Source organism: Panthera pardus, unplaced genomic scaffold, assembly GCF_024362965.1.
Source record: "Panthera pardus isolate Hobbes unplaced genomic scaffold, ASM2436296v1 HiC_scaffold_17, whole genome shotgun sequence".
NCBI classification, from domain to species: Eukaryota; Metazoa; Chordata; class Mammalia; order Carnivora; family Felidae; genus Panthera; species Panthera pardus.
In genome coordinates, this window is record NW_026526732.1 from 61,943,409 (window position 1) to 61,962,041 (window position 18,633).

Below are 18,633 nucleotides of genomic sequence, written 5' to 3' on the forward strand. Positions count from 1 at the left end.
TCCCGCTCGCGCCCACCGGGCTCCGGACCACTTCCTCCTCCGGCTTCACCACCGGTCCTCCCGGCGACCTCCGGGCTCTTGAGCGCCCCCCTCCGCCAGGCGCTGGCCGAGCCGAGGAGAGCCACGGGAAGTGATCGCTGAAGGAACCGGGCCCTAACTCAAGAAACTGAGAGCTGGGCTTTTTTTTTTTTTTTTTGGTTTTGATGATTACTTTTTACTTTTTTATTCTTTAAACCTTTTTAAAATATTTATTTATTTTTGAGAGAGAGAGAGCAACTGTGAGCAGGGGAGGGGCAGAGAGAGAGAGAGGGAGACACAGAATCCCAAGCAGGTTCCAGGCTCTGAGCTGTCAGCACAGAGCTCACCCAAGCCGTGAGATCATGACCTGAGCCCAAGTCGGAGGTTTAACCGACTGAGCCACCCAGGCGTCCCTTGATTATTATTTTTTTAAAGGAGAGACAACGTTTAAAAGTGGAAAGTAGAAAATACACCAAAGATAAAATTTAAAGATTTAAAGTAAAAATTTCCAACTTACTTTATATCCGGATTCTTGCAGATTAATTTAAAGTAAACTACATGGATGCTTTCCTGGGAATTGCTCTTAAATCCAATAGCCGGTTCAACTGATGTCAATATTAAGATAATCGCATGCTGTCATCTTTCCTCTACAACTTTGATATTTGACTGTATTTGACGATAGCTTTGCCAGAGGTAGGTCCAACTAATTTGTAATATGTGTTAGTTTTCAATTGCCACTGTAACGAATTACCACAAATTTACTGGCTTCAAACAATATAAATTTGTGTACAGTTCTGTATGTCAGTACTCATACTTGGCTAAAACTGAGGTGTTCACAAACCTGTGTTGCTTCCAAAGGCTCTTGGGGAGAATTTCTTTTCTTGCCTTTTTCATCCACTAGAAGCTGCATGCATTCCTTGGCTAGTGGTCCCCTTCCCCATCTTCAAAGCCAGCCCTGGTTAGTATCTTCAAATCTCTAACTCTGACTCTGCTTGTGTTGTCACATCCACTACTCTTCTTCTGACCCTTTTTTAAAAGACCTTTGTGATAATTTTGGGGCTACTCAGATGATCCAGGATAATTTCCTTATCTCAAGATCCTCAATTTAATCACATTTGCAAAGTCCTCTTGCCTTGTGAGGTAACATGATCACAGGTTCTAGGAACTAGAACACCTTTGGGGGCAGAGGGTGTTATGCATCTTCCCACATAGAATTTATCATCACTGTGTTTAAAAAAATTTTTTTAACATTTATTCATTTTTGAGAGAGAGAGGGTGAGCAGGGGAGGGGCAGAGAGAGAGGGAGACATAGAATCTGAAGCAGGTTCCAGGCTCCAAGCTGTCAGCACAGAGCTGGATGTGGGGCTCAAACTCACGAACTGTGAGATGATGGCTGGAGCCAAAGTCAGAGGCTTAACCTACTGAGCCACCCAGGGGCCCCTATTATGACCGTGTTTTTAAATTTATTGTCAACTTGGTTCATTACCTCATTTTTAATTTATTCTCAATTTGGTTCCCAAACATAATGAAAGCTATACTTAACTGCAAATTAATTTACAATGGAAAATTAAAAAATTAATTTCTAAATAGTATTACTAAAGTATCTAAGAATAATTTCATTAAGCACTTTAAAATTATTCAGTTTCAATAATTTAATAATTAATAAAAGCACTTCAAATTTCAACACCGGTGCCATCACGTACAATTATGTTTTTCCAAATCATTTGGAGTTTAGACATAGTTTCTATATAATCTATATTGTGGATTAACTTTGAACTAACATGTCATTATATATCATAGATTCACCCACTCCCCATGACATTCCTAAGCTGTCCTGAATACTTCATAAACCAAAGGTAGTGTGAACACAGGTATGGAAACAATGAAACAATGTACTTGGTTTCAATAAATCACATCCAATTTGATTTATGCTTTTGCAAGAGCACATATTACTAAACAATTCTTTTTCCAATGTTTATGACTAATTATTTGAGAAATATTTTTCTGCAGGATTTTTTTTTCTGAAAAGATGAATAGCTCCTCCAATACCAGCACAGTGCCAAATTTAGTTTATTTAAGAGTTCTTATAGCAAAAAGTCTTGTCAAAAGAGTCTTGATCATTATTCCTGGACAAGTGTCCAAGCTCTTCTTTCAGAGTTAGGAAAGCTTAAAGTGGGATGAAAGGGAGAAAAATAGTTGGTCCTGCTGAGTTGATATGAATCATTAATTCTCAACTCATTTTATTTCTTGGCATAATGCAAGTGAAAGGCAATTGGAAAGGAGGGGATTTCCCCCATTTCTTTCTAAGTCCACATCAAGCCTCCACATATTTGACAAATCAAATGAAGAATTAGGAAATGTATTGTTTTTCATGCAACTTTTTTTTGAAAGAGTTTTTATCAAAACTTAAAATGAGTATCTGTTGACTCAGCATTTCCACTGCTAACAGTTTACTGAAGATATTTGCACAAGTAGGCAAAGATAAAGGTACATTAACAGGAATCTGGGGATAAAATGACACATCCACTCACGGGAGTTGTTAGCAAGTAGTCAAAAGAATGAGGCTAATGTGGGGTTATGTCCAAGACATACTGTCAAGTGAAAAAAATCAAGTTGTAAATAGAACATAGACTGTTAGAAATCAAGATAGCTTTGGAATTTTGTTATTTCCGAGAAAAATTACATAGTGTTCGCATAATTCCTAAATTTCTGGTTCTAATTCAGTCCCCCCCTTTTTAAACTGTAAAGTGGATTCCAGTATATGATACATTTTTTAAAATCCCATTTACTGCAGTGCAGTGTGATATGGAAATTAGATTTGCTCAAGTTTGCATATCTTTTTTTCCTCCATGTTCTGTTTTAAATCTGATGTTAAAATAAATAAAAATGTTTGAGTGTAGACAATTTTGACTTCACAATTACACCACAATACGACCTATTCTTACTTGAGGAATATTTTTTTTCCCTAAAGCAAATATTCCCTAAAGAATATTTTCCCCCTACTCCAAAACGTGATTATGTATCCCTATACCTAGCACAGTAACCGGCAGATTTATAGTTATATTTGTTGAATGAGAGGTTTCCATACATACAATGTAAAACATCTAGTAACTTTCCTTGCCAAGTTCTTTACATAGAAATAACGCTATTTCGTAAGAAATGAATGAGAGTTTTTAAGGGAAAATCAAAAATTTTTCGGCTTATCTCTGGTATCTTTTGACACTTAGTCCAAGGTTCTATCCCTAAGGCCACACCTGTCTCCTGACTGGAGAGTTGTGGGAGATTACAAAGCTTGTAGAGCTTACCCATAACTAGTGTTGATGTTTGCATCATTCGGACAAAATATTTTCAAACCAACTACTTTTGACTAAACAGATGCAACGTCCAGACTACTTTAACGGATAATCGAGCTTCGAAGAAGTATAGGTGTAGGTCAAGAAAATTTCTGTGTAGTAAGTAAGTAACGACAGGTAAGCCAAAACTAATGAAAAAATGCAAGATAACATATGACAAATGTTAGATGTGACTTTATCGTACAGAAGAGGGTGATGGAGGGAAGTCGGAGGTTCCCGTTAGGCCCTCAGCAACAAGTGGGACCTAAGTCCCCGACTCGGGGAAGGCCTGAGCTGCGCACTCCCGGACACTCGGGACGCAACCTGGAGCCAGTTGCTGTTATTCTAAGATTAGCCTGGCCTGTAGCACTCTGCAGACTTAGAGAACGCAGGCGCGACGCGAGCCGACCCCGCCCTGTCCACGCCCCACTCCCGGTGCCCGACCGCCAGAAGCGCGGCCTGGAACCCGCCCGGCTGTGGGGCGGGCGCACGAGGCCACGCCCCTACCGGCGGGGAGGTCGGCTGCGCAGGCGCAGTCTCTTGAAGTTGTAGACGCGGCGTCTCGGCCCGGCGTGGTGAGTCTGGACTGCGGCGCTGGGGTTGCCGCAGTATCTCGGTCGTCGCTTCCTCGCCTCCAGCCTCTTGTGGCAGGACGGGCCTGGGAGAGAGGCGTCCTGCGCCTCCACCCCTCCCCACTTCGCGATCCCGGGGCGGGGGGGGGGGGGGGGCTTTCCAGGCGGTCGCCGAGGGCCGCGTGAGTGCGGCCCGGCTGGGCGGCGGCTGGAGGAGCCGGGGTTGTTTGGGCGGGAGGGGGGCTGCGGGGAGGGGCCCGCGTCTCCGCGGGATCGCGACCGAGGCTCGGCCCGACACCCTTTTCCCGCCTCCCTCCCGCGCTCTCGCCTCACTACGCGTTTTGTCTTGAGAAAGTTGGGATGCTTTGGGTAGGAACCGGAGGAAGCAAGGCTCACCGCGGGGTTTTGGAAGCATCGCAGAGTATTAGGAGCCCTGGAGACGAGCTGCCGGGGTCCGAGTCGCCACCACTCTCTGGCTCCCGGACCTCTGCAAGTCACTTAACTTCTGTGTGTCTGTTTCCTTAAGGGTAAAATGAGGGAAGTAATAGTAACCTCTCTCAAAAGGTGATTGTTGAGAATCAAGTGTGATAGCATCTTTGAAGTGCTTAGAGCCGAGCCTGATGCACAGCAAAAGTATGCACGTGCTGTTCATGTTTTGGAGCCTGATAACTAAAAGGACAGTGTGTCCTTCCCACGCTGAAAACAACTGCCCGAGAGAGAGTCCAAGGGTAGGGAAAAATGATTTTTTTCTTTTTCTCTTGTTTTTTCTTTGAGAATATGGGCTTTTGTTTGTATAGCATCTTTTTATAAAAAAATGCAAACATCTCTAAATAACTTAGTTGCACAGCCTACAGCAGAGAAAAGACAGATGTTAGAGTAATACTGAAGTTGAAAACTGAAAAGTTTTGTTTGAGAAACCACGTGAGAAAAATGGCCAGAGCTTATTTTGTGCTGAAAAGCGTTAACGCACCAGCCCAGAGGCTGCTATCCTTAGAAAGGTCTGCTTTGCAAGGCTACAACTTGTTTGGCATCTGGGAGAGAACTATGTAGTTAAGCCGGAGTTACCAGCCCCCATAAAACCCCCCTGGCCTGTGAGTCTGTTATGGGTTCCCTGAAAGAAACATTGCACAGACATTGCTAGATTTTCCTTTTTGGGGTAAAGAGTGCTCTGTTTGACCCTTTCGGGGAGGGAGAGAACATAAGCCTGCACGTGGATTCCTGCAAACTTCACTTGTGTCTTTTTGCATTATGATCCAGGCTGTAGTCCATACGACATTGCTGTAATAAAAGTTAGTTATGAGTACAACTACATGCTGAGTCCTGTGAGTCCTTCAAGTGAATCCCCAAATGTGTGGGTGGGCTTGGAACTCCCCAGATCCAATATTGGTGGTAGAAAGAACTTGAAGGTCTAGTAATTGAACTTTAATTTTATTTCTTTTTGCCTTAAAGAGGACTGAAAAGGAAAGCTATCCAGATAAGTGATTGCTAAATAGTGGGTTGCTGTCCAGAAGTAATTCTGTTTAGATATATTCCATATGTCAGAAAAATCACTGGAACTTAACCCTACTTACCAAGTTTGAGTGTCTTTTACAGACCTTTTGCAGATTATAGGTCAAACACCTGATTTTTTTGTTGTTCTGCCAGCATTATGTGCCATTGCCTATCTAGAGTTTATCTGTGCAGTTGGGGAAAAGGTGTGACAAGTCTCTCATGGCCATTTTTCCTAGATTCTATTACTTATGCCTATATTTTGAGGACATCAAGTTGAAATATTTGGAGGTAACTGTAGGCTTGGGGGTGGAAAGATCAGATTTGCCATCTGATTCTGTCTTTTTTTCCCCCTCATTTAAGTAGAAGACTAGATACTATTTTGAGAAGTAAGTAGATGGAGGAGTGAGAGGTTTGGGAGAGTGAGAAAGGTTTCAGATGACTGTGTGAGGAGTAGGTAAGTAAGTTTTCCAGAAAGTGTAGTGGATAATGGCATGTCTTAATCCATTTGAGATTGAGACTGTGTTATGAATTTAGCAACCCAGTCTGCTTTCTTACAAGATTTTCTCCAGCCTGTTTGGATGGAGACGTGGAGAAAGTAGTTAATTGGGTTCATTTAGGTTTGAATTTGTGTTAGAGGAGTGATATGGTAGTCCTTAAGGCTGTGCTTTCATACTTTGTTCTTCCTATGTACATGGTAAGGTTGCACTCTTTGTACACGTCCACCTCCCACCCCCATATGCCCCATGTCTACTTGAAGTTAAATGTGGCCCTATGACTTGCTTGTGCTGGTAAAATATGACCAGATGCGACATATGTCATTTCCCAGTGAAGCTTTTTTTTTTTTTTTAATGTTTATTTATTTTTGAGAGAGAGAGAGAGAGAGAGAGAGAGAGAGAGAGAGACAGCACAAGTGGGGGAGGGGCAGAGAGATAAAGGGAGACACAATCTGAAGCAGGCTTCAGGCTCCGAGCTACCAGCACAGAGCCCTACGCGGGGCTCAAACTCATGAGCCATGAGATCATGACCTGAGCTGAAGTCAGACGTTTAACCCACCGATCCAGCCACCCAGGCGCCCCTCTCTGAAGCTTTAAGAACCAGCACTCCATTTGCCACTTCCCCATCTCTGTGCCTTGCTGTAGTGATCATGGAAGTGCTTGGTGAGAGGCAGCCTCTTGTCAACCTGCGCATTAAAAGTGAATAAGGAGGGGCGCCTGGGTGGCTCAGTCGGTTAAGCGTCAGACTTCAGACTTCGGCTCAGGTCATGATCTCGCGGTCTGTGAGTTCGAGCCCCACGTCGGGCTTTGTGCTGACAGCTCAGAGCCTGGAGCCTGTTTCAGATTCTGTGTCTCCCTCTCTCTCTGACCCTCCCCCATTCATGCTCTGTCTCTCTCTGTCTCAAAAATAAATAAACGTTAAAAAAAAAATTAAAAAAAAAATAAAAGTAAATAAGGAGTGGCTGATCAGGCAAGCTGGAGGAACTTCAGTTGTGATTAGGGAACGGAATACCTGAATTAGTGATTTTGCAAGGTGGAACTGTACGGGTAAGTGGATGAGGAAGTTTGGAGGGAAAAGACAGTCAGAAATGAAATGGTCGGGATTCCTGGCTTGCTCTGTCAGTAGAGCATCTGACTCTTCAACTCACAATTATGAAGCCCCATGTTGGGTGTGGAGACTAGTTGGAAGAAAAAGAAAAGAAATGGTCAGGGAACTCAGAGGCTTTGTAGATCTCCAACCCTGAAGGCCATGATTTGTTGCAACTCATTTCAAGAGTGATGACCCCTGGAGTTGAAGAAATGGCTCTTAAAATGGTAAACCCCAAAACTCCCTTTTGTGGAATATGGTAGAACTGAATCAAGATTCAGAATTTATTATTGAGTTGAAAGATTCTTCCACCTTGATCAATAAAAGCAAGGAAACAGTTATGAAAATTACAGTATAGCTTAGCCATGGAACAGATATTAGGTAGCATTTAGGCTAAGCTACTTTAACAGAGACTCCAAGTATAGTGGTTTTAAAAAATGCTTCTTTTTATCTAAAATTTTTAGAATTAACTTTGGGGTTTTAAGAAATGTAAGGGACAGAGGTAAGTAACACCATGAAGAGACAAATTAAGTGTGGTACTTTATGTGATGTTGCTATTGAAAGTGTAGCAATGGGGGCGTCTGGGTGGCTCAGTCGGTTGAGCGTCTGACTTCGGCTCAGGTCATGATCTCACGGTCCGTGAGTTCGAGCCCCGTGTCGGGCTCTGCGCTGACAGCTCAGAGCCTAGAGCCTGTTTCAGATTCTGTGTCTCCCTCTCTCTCTGCCCCTCCCCGTTCATGCTCTGTCTCTCTCTGTCTCAAAAATAAACGTTAAAAAAAAAAAAAAAGAAAGTGTAGCAATGGACTCCCAGCAATCCTTCCAACTGAGAGCTTGTTAGGCAAAACCTCAGGTCCTGTACCAGACTTGCTGAACCGAAATCCTCATTTTAACAACATCTTTAAGGTGGCTCATATGCACTGCCCTGATCTCTTAAAAAAGCTAGTGTTTAGGAAAGTATAAGATGGGAAGAACAGTTGTAGATTAAAAGATACTAACAATCAACAGGACAGAACCAATACAGAGTGCAGATCTTGACTGAATATTGATTGATTTAAAAAGAAACCGTATGGAAGATGCTTCAGCTGAAGAGGTTAGAATATGGTGGAATATCAGAATAGGGGATTACTGTTCATTTTCTTAGATGTGATGATGATGAGATTATATGGAAAAATGTTCTTAAAAGAGACATGTTCTTTGCGACTTCCTTTAAAATAGTTGAGCAAAAACAAACATACCCACATACGTGTATATATGTCTCTCTCTATACACGCTGATGTTTAGATAAAACAAATACGGCAAAATGTTCTCCGGGTGGAATCTAGGTAGTAAATATATGGGTGCTTATTATATTGTTCTTTTAACTTTTGTGGAAGTGTAAATTTTTTCATGATAAAAAAGTGGAGAAAAAAAATACAGTAGCGTAAAACAATTTATTTCTCTCTCACTTCAGTGCTAGGTCATATAGTGCAGGTAGGGCTGGCACACGGTTTCCATCCCTGGTCTGTGCTTTTCCAGCTTTTACTATTTCCTAGCTAGTGGGATGGGAAAATGGCAAGGGGAGCACATGGTCTAGAAGCAGCACTTATTTCCTTGATCAGAACTTTAGTTTTTTCATGCACCTGAGCATCATTTTTCCAGGGAGTAGTTGGTAAAAGTCAAATGTCATGTGCATTTGTATATTGGTTTAATAAAGGTTTCTTTGGTTTCACCTGATGTTTTCTTCTCCCTCTGTTGATTTCTTAGGCCCAACTAAAATAGAAGTCATTTCAGTTTTAATATACATAAGGTACAGTAGCTAAAATTTTCATTTTGAGGATTAAAGTATGTTCATCCCCCCCCCCCCCCCATCTTTTCAGTAACTAACAGATGCGGGTGAAAGAACCTTCCAAAGCTTTACCTGAGAAAGCAAAAAGAAGTAAAAGGCCTGCTATACCTCGTGATGAAGACTCTTCAGACGACATTGCTGGTAAATTGTGATATCTGGCATCCTTAATAGTGTTGCGGAAAATAACCATATTTGTTTTTAATTAAATCCTTTGCCCTTTATTTTCACTATTTTTTTCTTTTTTAAAAAATTTTTTTTTAACATTTATTTATTTTTGAGAGACTGAGAGGCAGAGCATGAGTGGGGCAGGAGCAGAGAGAGGGAGGGAGACACAGAATCCGAAGCAGGCTCCAGGCACCGAGCTGTCAGCATAGAGCCCGACACGGGGCTCAAACTCAAGAGTCGTGAGATCATGACCTGAGCCGAAGTCAGACGCTTAACTGACTGAGCCCCCCAGGGGTCCCTATTTTCACTATTTTCTACATGGACTTTAAAATCAGCTTGTCTAGTTCCAGAACATCCTGTTGATATTTTTATTGAGATTTTTGTTTAGTTTATAAAGTAACCTAGAATTGGCATCTTTTTGTTTCCCGTTCTTCATGGCCTGTTAAAACCAAGCCTTCAAGGCCGGGAGGCGTCTCTGTGAGCTGCTCGCCTTGGACTTGGTTTTCTCTTCAGCTTCATGACCTCCGTTTTGGCCTCTGAGGATTCATACTTTCTTACTAGTTCAGCTCTCCATTTAAAAAGTTGTTTAAAATTTTTTTTCTTTCTTTCTTTTTTTTAAATGTTTATTTACTTTTGAGAGAGAGAGAGAGAGAGAGACAGAGTGCAAGCAGGGGAGGGCAGAGAGAGAGGGAGACACAGAATCTGAAGCAGGCTCCAGGCTCTGAGCTGTCAGCCTAGAACCCAATGAGGAGCTCGAACCCAGGAACTGTGAGACCTTGACCTGAGCCAAAGTAAGACGCTCATCTGACTGAGCCTACCAGACACCCCTTTTATTTCCTTTTTACGTGGTTTTAACTTGGAAAGTGTTTGAGGACAGCTAGATTGCTATATTGAGGGAAGACTAAATTATATCTTTAAGCATTTGTTTTATTCTGTGGATATGATTTTTTTTCAGGGATTCTGAGTATTCTTATGTTAACTCTTCCTTGCCTGTCTTCTAGTTTCTTTTTCCTCAAATATTCTAAAACTCCTGTTTCCTTTTCATTTTGCTTGCTGTTTTCATTTTTATCTTTACAGTGTTTTCTACAGTGTCTGTTTCACCTTATGCCCTTTCCTTTTTACTTTTGCCGTCATTTTTGTGGTTTATTTTTTTTTCTTCCATTTCTTTCCTGAACCCTGCTGGTCACTTCCTACTGTTTTGCCACCTTGTGCTGGAGCATTTTGCTTCTGTTTTGTATTTTTATTTCATGGCAGTTATTTCTGTGCCACTTGTTTTTCCTTTTTATTATATTGGCATAGAATTTGTGGCTTTGATTTCTCATTTCTTTCATTCTTCGAAGTAGGGTCACTTTTCTTGGGCCATTTAGTTTTGGAATATTCGTGTAAGAAGGAAGGCCAAAGCACTGTCGAGACCAACTGTAGTTTTGAGTCTGAGTGCATTGAACCTTCTTCCCACCCAACAGGATTATGCCGCCCTGGGTTATTTCAGAATCCAAAATATCCCTTCTCCCTTGCCTTAGAGAGAAGACTATTTCTGGCAAACATGGCTTGTTCTTTTGTATCTCACTTAGTGAATGAGACGTTGCCGCCTTTTGCTTCTTAAAACAAAACCGGATACAGGGGAGCTCCTGCCAGTGTGGTTGCAGCACAGAGATTTCGGTTTTGTTCTTGTCTGTGAAGCACACGTCGTTCTCTGTGAAGTCTACAGCTGCAGTGTTCTCTCTGCTTCCTTCTGTATACACTCCTATTTGGGATTTCTGGGCCTCAGTTGTCTCCTGGTTTTTCTGAAAATGAACTTGGTTTTTTTGTTTCGTGTTCTTGTTGACCTTGGGTGGTTCTGGGAAGAGAATGGGAAAGTGTTGATTTTAGACCATCATTTACAAACTGGAAGACCTCCTTGTGGAGTTTTTATTAATATTTAAGATGAAAAACATGGAGATTTTAATTGCTGTTTCTGATTTGTTAATGTGGAACAACGATAGACTTCAATACATTTGTAGATTTTCTTCAGGAATCCCTAGAGGACTTGTTTGGCAAATCAAATTTAGACAGAATTTGTCTAATTCTGTCTAATAAATTACAGAAAACTGAGGAAATCTCCTTATTAGCACAGAAAAAAAAATTTTATGTTTCCCCCCACAAGAGATTATGAATACTGTTTACTTATTTATTAAATGTTTATTTTGAGAGAGAAAGAGAGGGTGAGTATGAGTGGGGGGAGGACAGAGAGAGAGGGAGAGAATCCGAAGCAGGCTCATGCTGTCCGTGCACAGCCATGACCGTGAGATCATGACCTGAGTGGAAATCAAGAGCTGGCTGCTTCTCTGACTGAGCCACCAGATGCCCCTGTAAATACTGTTTAAACACTGGTTAGTCTTGTAGAAAAACTTTGAACTTTCAGATTTCTTTATAGAAAGTACCTATGGTTGAGGCATTTAAAAGCTAATAGAATTCATTTAGAGGCCTGGAACCTTTTTATAATGAATTTACTTATCTCTGAATTCATTAACAATTTTAGTTTTATAAGTCTGATTTATAGAATCAGAGAGTAGTAAAGTTGTCCCCTGGCCAGATCCCACCCCAGAGATGATATAGAAAGTGTATGGAATGATTTTTCCACTTAGAATTTTAAAATATAAAAACTCAAAGCAGTGATATTTGATAAACCATGTCTAGGTCCTGTTCTTGTGTGGTCATCTATCAGTCTTCCCCAGAACACCCCTTTCGTTAATGGCATGTGTCCTTTTCAAATATAGGACTTCAGAGTTACTCCTTTTGTGTCTATTCTTGTAACTTGCTCTTGGTGTACAATGAGAAGGCTTAATCTTTTATCAGATTTACACATTACTTTTGCTGAAAGTAAATTATATTTTACAACAAATCACTTGTCAGGAGTCACATTCTTAGCCTTCAGGATGAATGGGACTAACGCTTAGCCTCTCTCTAACTAATAGGGGCAAGGAGTGCTGGGCGTTTAGGAAGGGAAGTGGAGAAAGTGGAAATGCACATACTCCTGTTTCCCTCTTCAAGTTACTCAGTCTTTCCTTCGTTGTTTGGTTTTGGCAGAAAGTTGTAGTTTTGGTGTTTGGGATAGTTGAAGTTGGAGAAATGGAAGTGTCATTGTGTCCTTGAGAGAAGACTATGGTTATCTGAAGAAATAAAAACATATTAGGTCATTTTGGCCATTTGTCTCCTCATGGTGCACACAGTGGGACTCTGTTATAAAGGATAATTAAGGGCTATGCAAAGTCATTTGCTATTTGAAAATATTCATTAAGGGGCACCTGGGTGGCTCGGTCAGTTAAGCGTACGACTTCAGCTCAGGTCATGATCTCACAGTCCGTGAGTTCGAGCCCCGCGTTGGGCTTTGTGCTGGCAGCTCAGAGCCTGGAGCCTGTTTCAGATTCTGTGTCTCCCTCTCTCTCTGCCCCTCCCCTGTTCATGCTCTGTCTCTCTCTGTCTCAAAAATAAACATTAAAAAAAAAATTAAAAAAAAAAATTCATTAAGGACAAAACTTGTACCTGTAAATTATTCCATTGTTTGTTCCTCTCTCTCTCCTTTCTCCCAACAGTGATGAAAATAGCATCAGAGCAGAGGTAGGCTCTGTGGAAAGATTTTATGTGTGTATTGTAATGAGAAGAAAATATATTCAAAATCCTTATTAACACAGCTGCTTAGCAAATTATCTCCTTTATTTATTAAACTTTTTACTTTTGGCCTAATGTTACTTTATTTTTTTAACATTTATTTATTAAAAAAATTTTTTTTAATGTTTATTTTTGGTAGAGAGAGAGAGACAGAGCATGAGTGGGGGAGGGACAGAGAGAGAGGGAGACACAGAATCTAAAGTAGGCTCCAGGCTCTGAGCTGTCAGCACATAGCCCGATGCAGGGCTCGAACTCACAAACCGTGAGATCATGACCTGAGCCGAAGTTGGACACTTAACTGACTGAGCCACCTGGGCGCCCCTATTTTTGACCTGATTTTAAATTAGTAGGAAGGTACAGAGAAATACACAAGGGGGTCCCATTCATTCTTCACCCAACCTCTCCTGATTTAATCTTATTTCTACAGTATGATATTAAAACCAGGAAGATGACGTCACTACAATCCTTAGAGCTTCTTCTGATTTCACCAGATCTACAAGGCCTCATATGTGTGTATTTGAGTGTGTATAACTCTATACGCAGTCTAATTACATGTACAGTTTTGTAACTACCACCATTGAGATACCTGGCTGTACCATCACCATCCCAAGTGTTACCTGATGATAGGTAACCTGTCCTCCACCCATAGTTCCTGGCAGCCACAAATCTGTTTTCCAACTCTATAATTATGTTATTTCACAAGTGCTTTATAAACGAAGCCATGCAGTATGTATCCTTTTAAGTTATTTGGTTTTTTTAATCTCTTTGCTTTTTAGTTACAGCGTTTTCATGCTATTGATTTTTGCTAAATGATGATAGCACTTTGATTTAGCAAAGAAAATGTTCAGATTTTGTTATGTCTCATTCAGTAGGTTTCACTTGCCCACATGTAAGTCTTGCCATCAGTGTGAATCATGTGAAGAAAGCAATAGCTGAGAATGTGTGGTCAGTTTGCTCCGACTGTTTAAGGGAAAGAAGATTCTGTGATGGGCAGCCAGTACTTTCCTCTGACATTTGGTTGTGCCTCAAGTGTGGTTTTCAGGTGAGAAAAGTGATTTTTTATCTGTGACTTTAGTCTTAAATATTTTTATTAAATGCTTATTATGAGTTGGACTATTGGTAATGTTTAGAACTTAAGATAAGTTTATTCCATGTTTGGATAGACCTTTCCAAGGCTGAACTTAGAAACTTTGTTAAGGTAAAGTAAAAGGTATGTTATCTTCAGAAAGTGATCATGTGTGATTTAGAAATACTTTGAAAGGGAAGCCAACCTACTCACAGTAGTTCTCAGGCCTGGACCTGTCTTTACCTGTTTGTATTTACTTATGAAATGAATCCAAGTTTCTTTTTACATCTTTCTAAATTAATTTTTTTCTATGAAATGATTCTTTAAAAAAAAAAAACAAAACAGATTACCTTGGGGCACCCAGGTGGCTCAGTCAGTTGAGCGGCCAACTTCGGCTCAGGTCATGATCTCATAGCTCGTGAGTTCAAGCCCCGCATCAGGCTCTGTGCTGACAGCTCAGAGCCTGGAGCCTGCTTCGGATTCTGTGTCTCCCTTTCTCTCTGCCCCTAACCCACTCACATTCTGTCTCTGTCTCTCTCAAAAATAAATAAATAAATAAATAAATAAACCATTAAAACAGATTATCTTAACAGCTTAGAAGCTATTAATAAATACTGTAATAATTTTTTATTTATTATTATTATTTTTTAACATTTATTTATTTTGAGAGACAGAGACAGAGTGCAAGCAGGTGAGGGGCGGAGAGAGAGACACACACACAGAATCCAAAGCAGGCTCCAGGCTCTGAGCTGTCAGCACAGAGCCCGACGCGGGGCTCAAACCCACAAACCGTGAGATCATGACCTGAGCCGAAGTCAGACATTTAACCGACTGAGCCACCCAGGTGCCCCTTTAATAATTTTTTAAATGTTTATTTTTGAGAGAGAGAGAGAGAAAAAACGAGAACAAGTGGGGGAGGGGCAGAGAGAGAGTCAGAGGATCTGAAGCAGGCTCCGTGCTGACAACAGAGAGCCTAATGTGGGGCTGAAACTCACAAACCATGAGATCATGACTTAAGCTGAAGTCACCTAGGTGCCCCTATCATTAATAATTTTTGAATAACATATTTAAGATGTATATAATTTTACTAAAATAAGAGAATTCCTTATTATCTCTCATAGACAGTCCATAAGAGGACCACTTCAGGGTTAGTTAATTCAATGGAAAGAGCATCGAAAACTGAGATTTCTTCCATTTTTCTTCTGTGTCAATCTCAATTCATGACTTTTTATGGCCAAAGATGTTTCATGTGTTATGTATCACAGAGCAATCCCCAAATGCCAGAAAGGGCAAAAAGGATATCCCTTTCCTGTTTGTTTTGTTTTTTAATATATAAAACTTTGCCAGAAACATCCAGCAGACTGCCCCTCATGTCTCATTGACCAGAATTGGATCTTATTTCTTTACTTGCCTGGTGAGGGAAATTACTATGATTTTGGTCTCAGTCTCATGAGTTGTCGTGGGTTTGGGTGGAGGTGTGGACAGTACTAGAAAATGTGTGTATAGGAGGGGGCACTGGTCTGCGGGGATGCTTGGTGCCCCACTGTGTAAAAGGCAGAGAGTGTATGCATTTTTAAATAATAGGGAAATTCACTTATGTCATGATTGTTTCTGGTAAATACTATATAACAAAAAGCAAGTTAGCCTCTTTGCAAGAAATTAAATTTAATGAGAATCTATATTCCTTTCTGAAACTTGTCCTTCCTGCTTGAAATTAAAAACAAAACTTTTTCAGTATACGTTTGAGTATGATTTAGGTTTTGATTAATTTGAAAGAAACGTAAATGTAAATTGTACAAATAGCATTCTGTTCATCTTTAGGGATGCGGTAGAAACTCAGAAAGCCACCATTCAGTGAAGCACTACAAGAATCAGAGAACAGAATCTCATTGTATTACAATTAGTCTGAGCACATGGATTATATGGTAAGTTAGATTTTTGTCACTGCTTGTGTCCACTACAAAAAATATCTTCTCTCCAAGCTTTACAAGGTAAAATATTTAAAGTTGTTGTACCAGCTGATGCATTTTAGCCTGAACACAATCTATAGAATACTGTAAGAAAATTAACATTACCCATGAATATAAAATTTAAATAAGAAAAAATTTAGTCATCCCTTTACTTGTCTTTAGCATTTTCTTGGTAGGGTAAAGAAACATCCTTCCTAGCTGATTTTTTGTAATGAACTTGCTAATACAGAACTCTAGAGTTCTGGAGAAGGAAGGTACTTCAGGCGGTCAAGTGGTTTGGTGATTCCCTGCAGGGAAAGGGAAAGCCTGGGCATATGTAGTTTGTAGAAACTCCAGTGATTTTACTACTTAACCCTGCTGGGAACCAAATCCAGTTCCCCCACGTTGCATAAAAATGATACTCATGTTACATCAAGTATCATTTACTTTTTTCTGGTTACAAAGTAAAAATCCAGGCACTAAAACAAGTGTTTTGATTCCCTAGTTTCTTACCAGCATAACACACTACTACAGTGGCATAAATGGATACTGTATTGAAAAGCTTTCTATATGTTTTGCAACAAAAATCTTCTAATTGAAATCTTCAGACCCCTACAAAAGTTTTCAAGCTCTCCTTGAATGAATTTCCGGAAGTTTTCAAGTTTTCTTTAACACAAAACTGTTTTAACTTTGTGTTTTCATTTCAGGGACCTAAAGTGAATATAAGGATGTTTCGGCTTATAGAAGAGTTAATCACCTTTTTTAATCCAGGGCACGGGTCAGGTGCTTGCTCCATCTGTGTTTTTGCTGTTGTTGGCCCCAAGTAACAACACTGGGGAGAATGAGGAAGGCACAGAGGCCACGTACTATGTAAACGATGCAGTGGAGCCAAGGGAGAGGAAGAGGCCGCCCTATGTGGCAGCTCAGCAGATATTTCTCTGTAATCTGAACAGAGCAGTGGTCTCAAACTATGGGGTGCATCGGAATCACCAGGAAGGTCTTGTTGAAATAGATTGCTGGGTCCCGGGCCTAAAGATTCTGCTTTCGTAGTTCTTGGGTAGCACCTAAGAATTTCTAACAAGTTCCTAGGCATTGCCAGTGCTGCTGGTCTGGGGACCCCGGTTCCAGGACCATAGGAATAGAGGAAGGTGGAGGGGGCATTGAGTGGCACCTGGTAGAATAGGCTCATTTCAAGTGAGTCTATGTCAGAACTTGTGTTATAGCTCTTAGGACCATAAAGATGGTATGAATCGTGATGTAATTTCAGGGGGAAAATAAACACCTTACCTAGCATAATGTTGTTAGTTTTAACTTAGTGATTTTATAATTTTTTATGCTTAATTGTGTAATTTTGCTTTCATAGGTAAATAGAGTTATAAGGGTGATCAATTTATTGGGTTTTGTGAGTGGAATGTTGGACTTAATATTATAATGAAAATAACTTAAGTCGCATTTGGGGAGTCTGTAAAATTATTTTCCTTTTTTAAAAAAAATTTTTTTAACTTTTATTCATTTTTGAGAGACAGAGGGCAAGCAGTGGAGGAGCAGAGAGAGAGGGAGACATAGACTTGGAAGCAGGCTCCAGGTTCTGAGCTGTCACCACAGATCCCGATGTGGGGCTTGAATGCATGAGCCATGAGATCATGACCTAAGCCGAAGTCAGATGCCTAACTGTGTGAGCCACCCAGGCGCCCCTAAAACTATTTATTTTTAAAATGATAATACATTTTGGTTGTTGTGAGGAATTAGAACATGCATGTGAAGCATTTACAACGTAGTAGATGCTCAAGTAAATGGTTTTAGTTATTTCTGATGGAAGCAAGTAGAACTAGTTTATGGTGAGCTGTCCTCTTTTCTCCAAATTCACTGCCATTATGTGGTTTTTCTTTACATTTCCTTTTTGTACCTTAAAGTTACAATATATTTTATAACACGTAAAAATTAAATAGCAATGTCAGTAAAAATTCCTTGACATTTCAGGTTTTTTTTTTTTAATTTAGAGAGAAAGAGTGAGCGGGGGGGGGGGGAGAGAGAGAGAGAGAGATGAGAGAGAGAGAGAGAGAGAGAGAGAGAATGAACCTTAAGCAGGCTCCATGCTCAGCATGGAACTGACACAGGGCTCGATCCCACCACTCAGATCATGACCTGAGCTGAAATCAAGAGTCAGTCAGATGCTCCATTGACTGAGCCATCCAGGCACCTTGCAAATGAGCAATTTTTATTATTTTAGGCAATAGTTATATAAGTAAAATTTGAGCACATATTGTAGTGTAAGCCTGGTAACTGTAACTACATTGTTTGGATTCCATCATGGTCTATTAGAGAAGATATTTTGGGAAGGTTTTCTGTGACTTGTTTCCTTCACAGATTTATCTGTATATCTGTATGCAAGTGATAGAGTAATGTTTGTATTTTGAGTATGAGTAAATATTTGACTGCATTTTGAGTGCTATTTAGAAAAGGAACCCATACCTAGTTTATAGCCATGATCCCAGGACCACCAATAATTCAAGAATATTGTGAATATGTAAAGTGGTGTTGGTATAACATGTTTAGGAAACACTTAAAAAAACATTTTCAATAGGTTCAAATATATTTTCTTGTTTGACCATTAGATCTTATGAAGATAAAGGAAGCAGGTAATGATAGTATATAGAAAAAACCTTTCTTAAAACTATATGCACTAATGAGTAAACTTAGTGGAGGACAATTTTCTAAAAATGAATGTGCTTTTGAAAATCTCTTTGAAAAAAAAAAAGTATAAAAAAAAGAAAAAAAAAAGAAAATCTCTTTGAGAGCCCTGTCTTCTGAACGAAGCCCAAACACAATAAAACTCTTATCCAGTCTTCCCCATCTCTGTAAATGGAAACTTCATCACTTAAGTATTCAAGCCAGAAGCCTAGCAGTTACTTTCTTTTCTATGTTATTTCGTTTTTTTAATTCTTTAACAAAAGTAGACAAAATGGTATAATGAAATCCTCTGTAC

At 40.2% G+C, this 18,633-nt stretch overlaps 1 protein-coding gene across 5 annotated transcripts in view; it reads left to right on the plus strand.

Moving 5' to 3' along the window:
• The first annotated feature begins 3,843 nt into the window (after nt 1–3,843).
• USP45 (ubiquitin specific peptidase 45) overlaps nt 3,844–18,633 on the plus strand; it is an 81,707-nt gene continuing 66,917 nt past the window's right edge. For 2 of the 5 annotated variants that reach the window (XM_053904629.1, XM_053904630.1), the window contains exons 1-4: nt 4,296–4,650; nt 8,851–8,960; nt 13,502–13,674; nt 15,520–15,623. In XM_053904629.1, the coding sequence (XP_053760604.1) occupies nt 8,861–8,960; nt 13,502–13,674; nt 15,520–15,623 (377 nt within the window). In that variant the 5' untranslated portion in view covers nt 4,296–4,650; nt 8,851–8,860. Of the gene's footprint in view, nt 3,926–4,295; nt 4,651–8,850; nt 8,961–13,501; nt 13,675–15,519; nt 15,624–18,633 lie in introns of those variants that run through there. The other 3 variants (XM_053904627.1, XM_019442944.2, XM_053904628.1) reach the window with 3 other exon arrangements.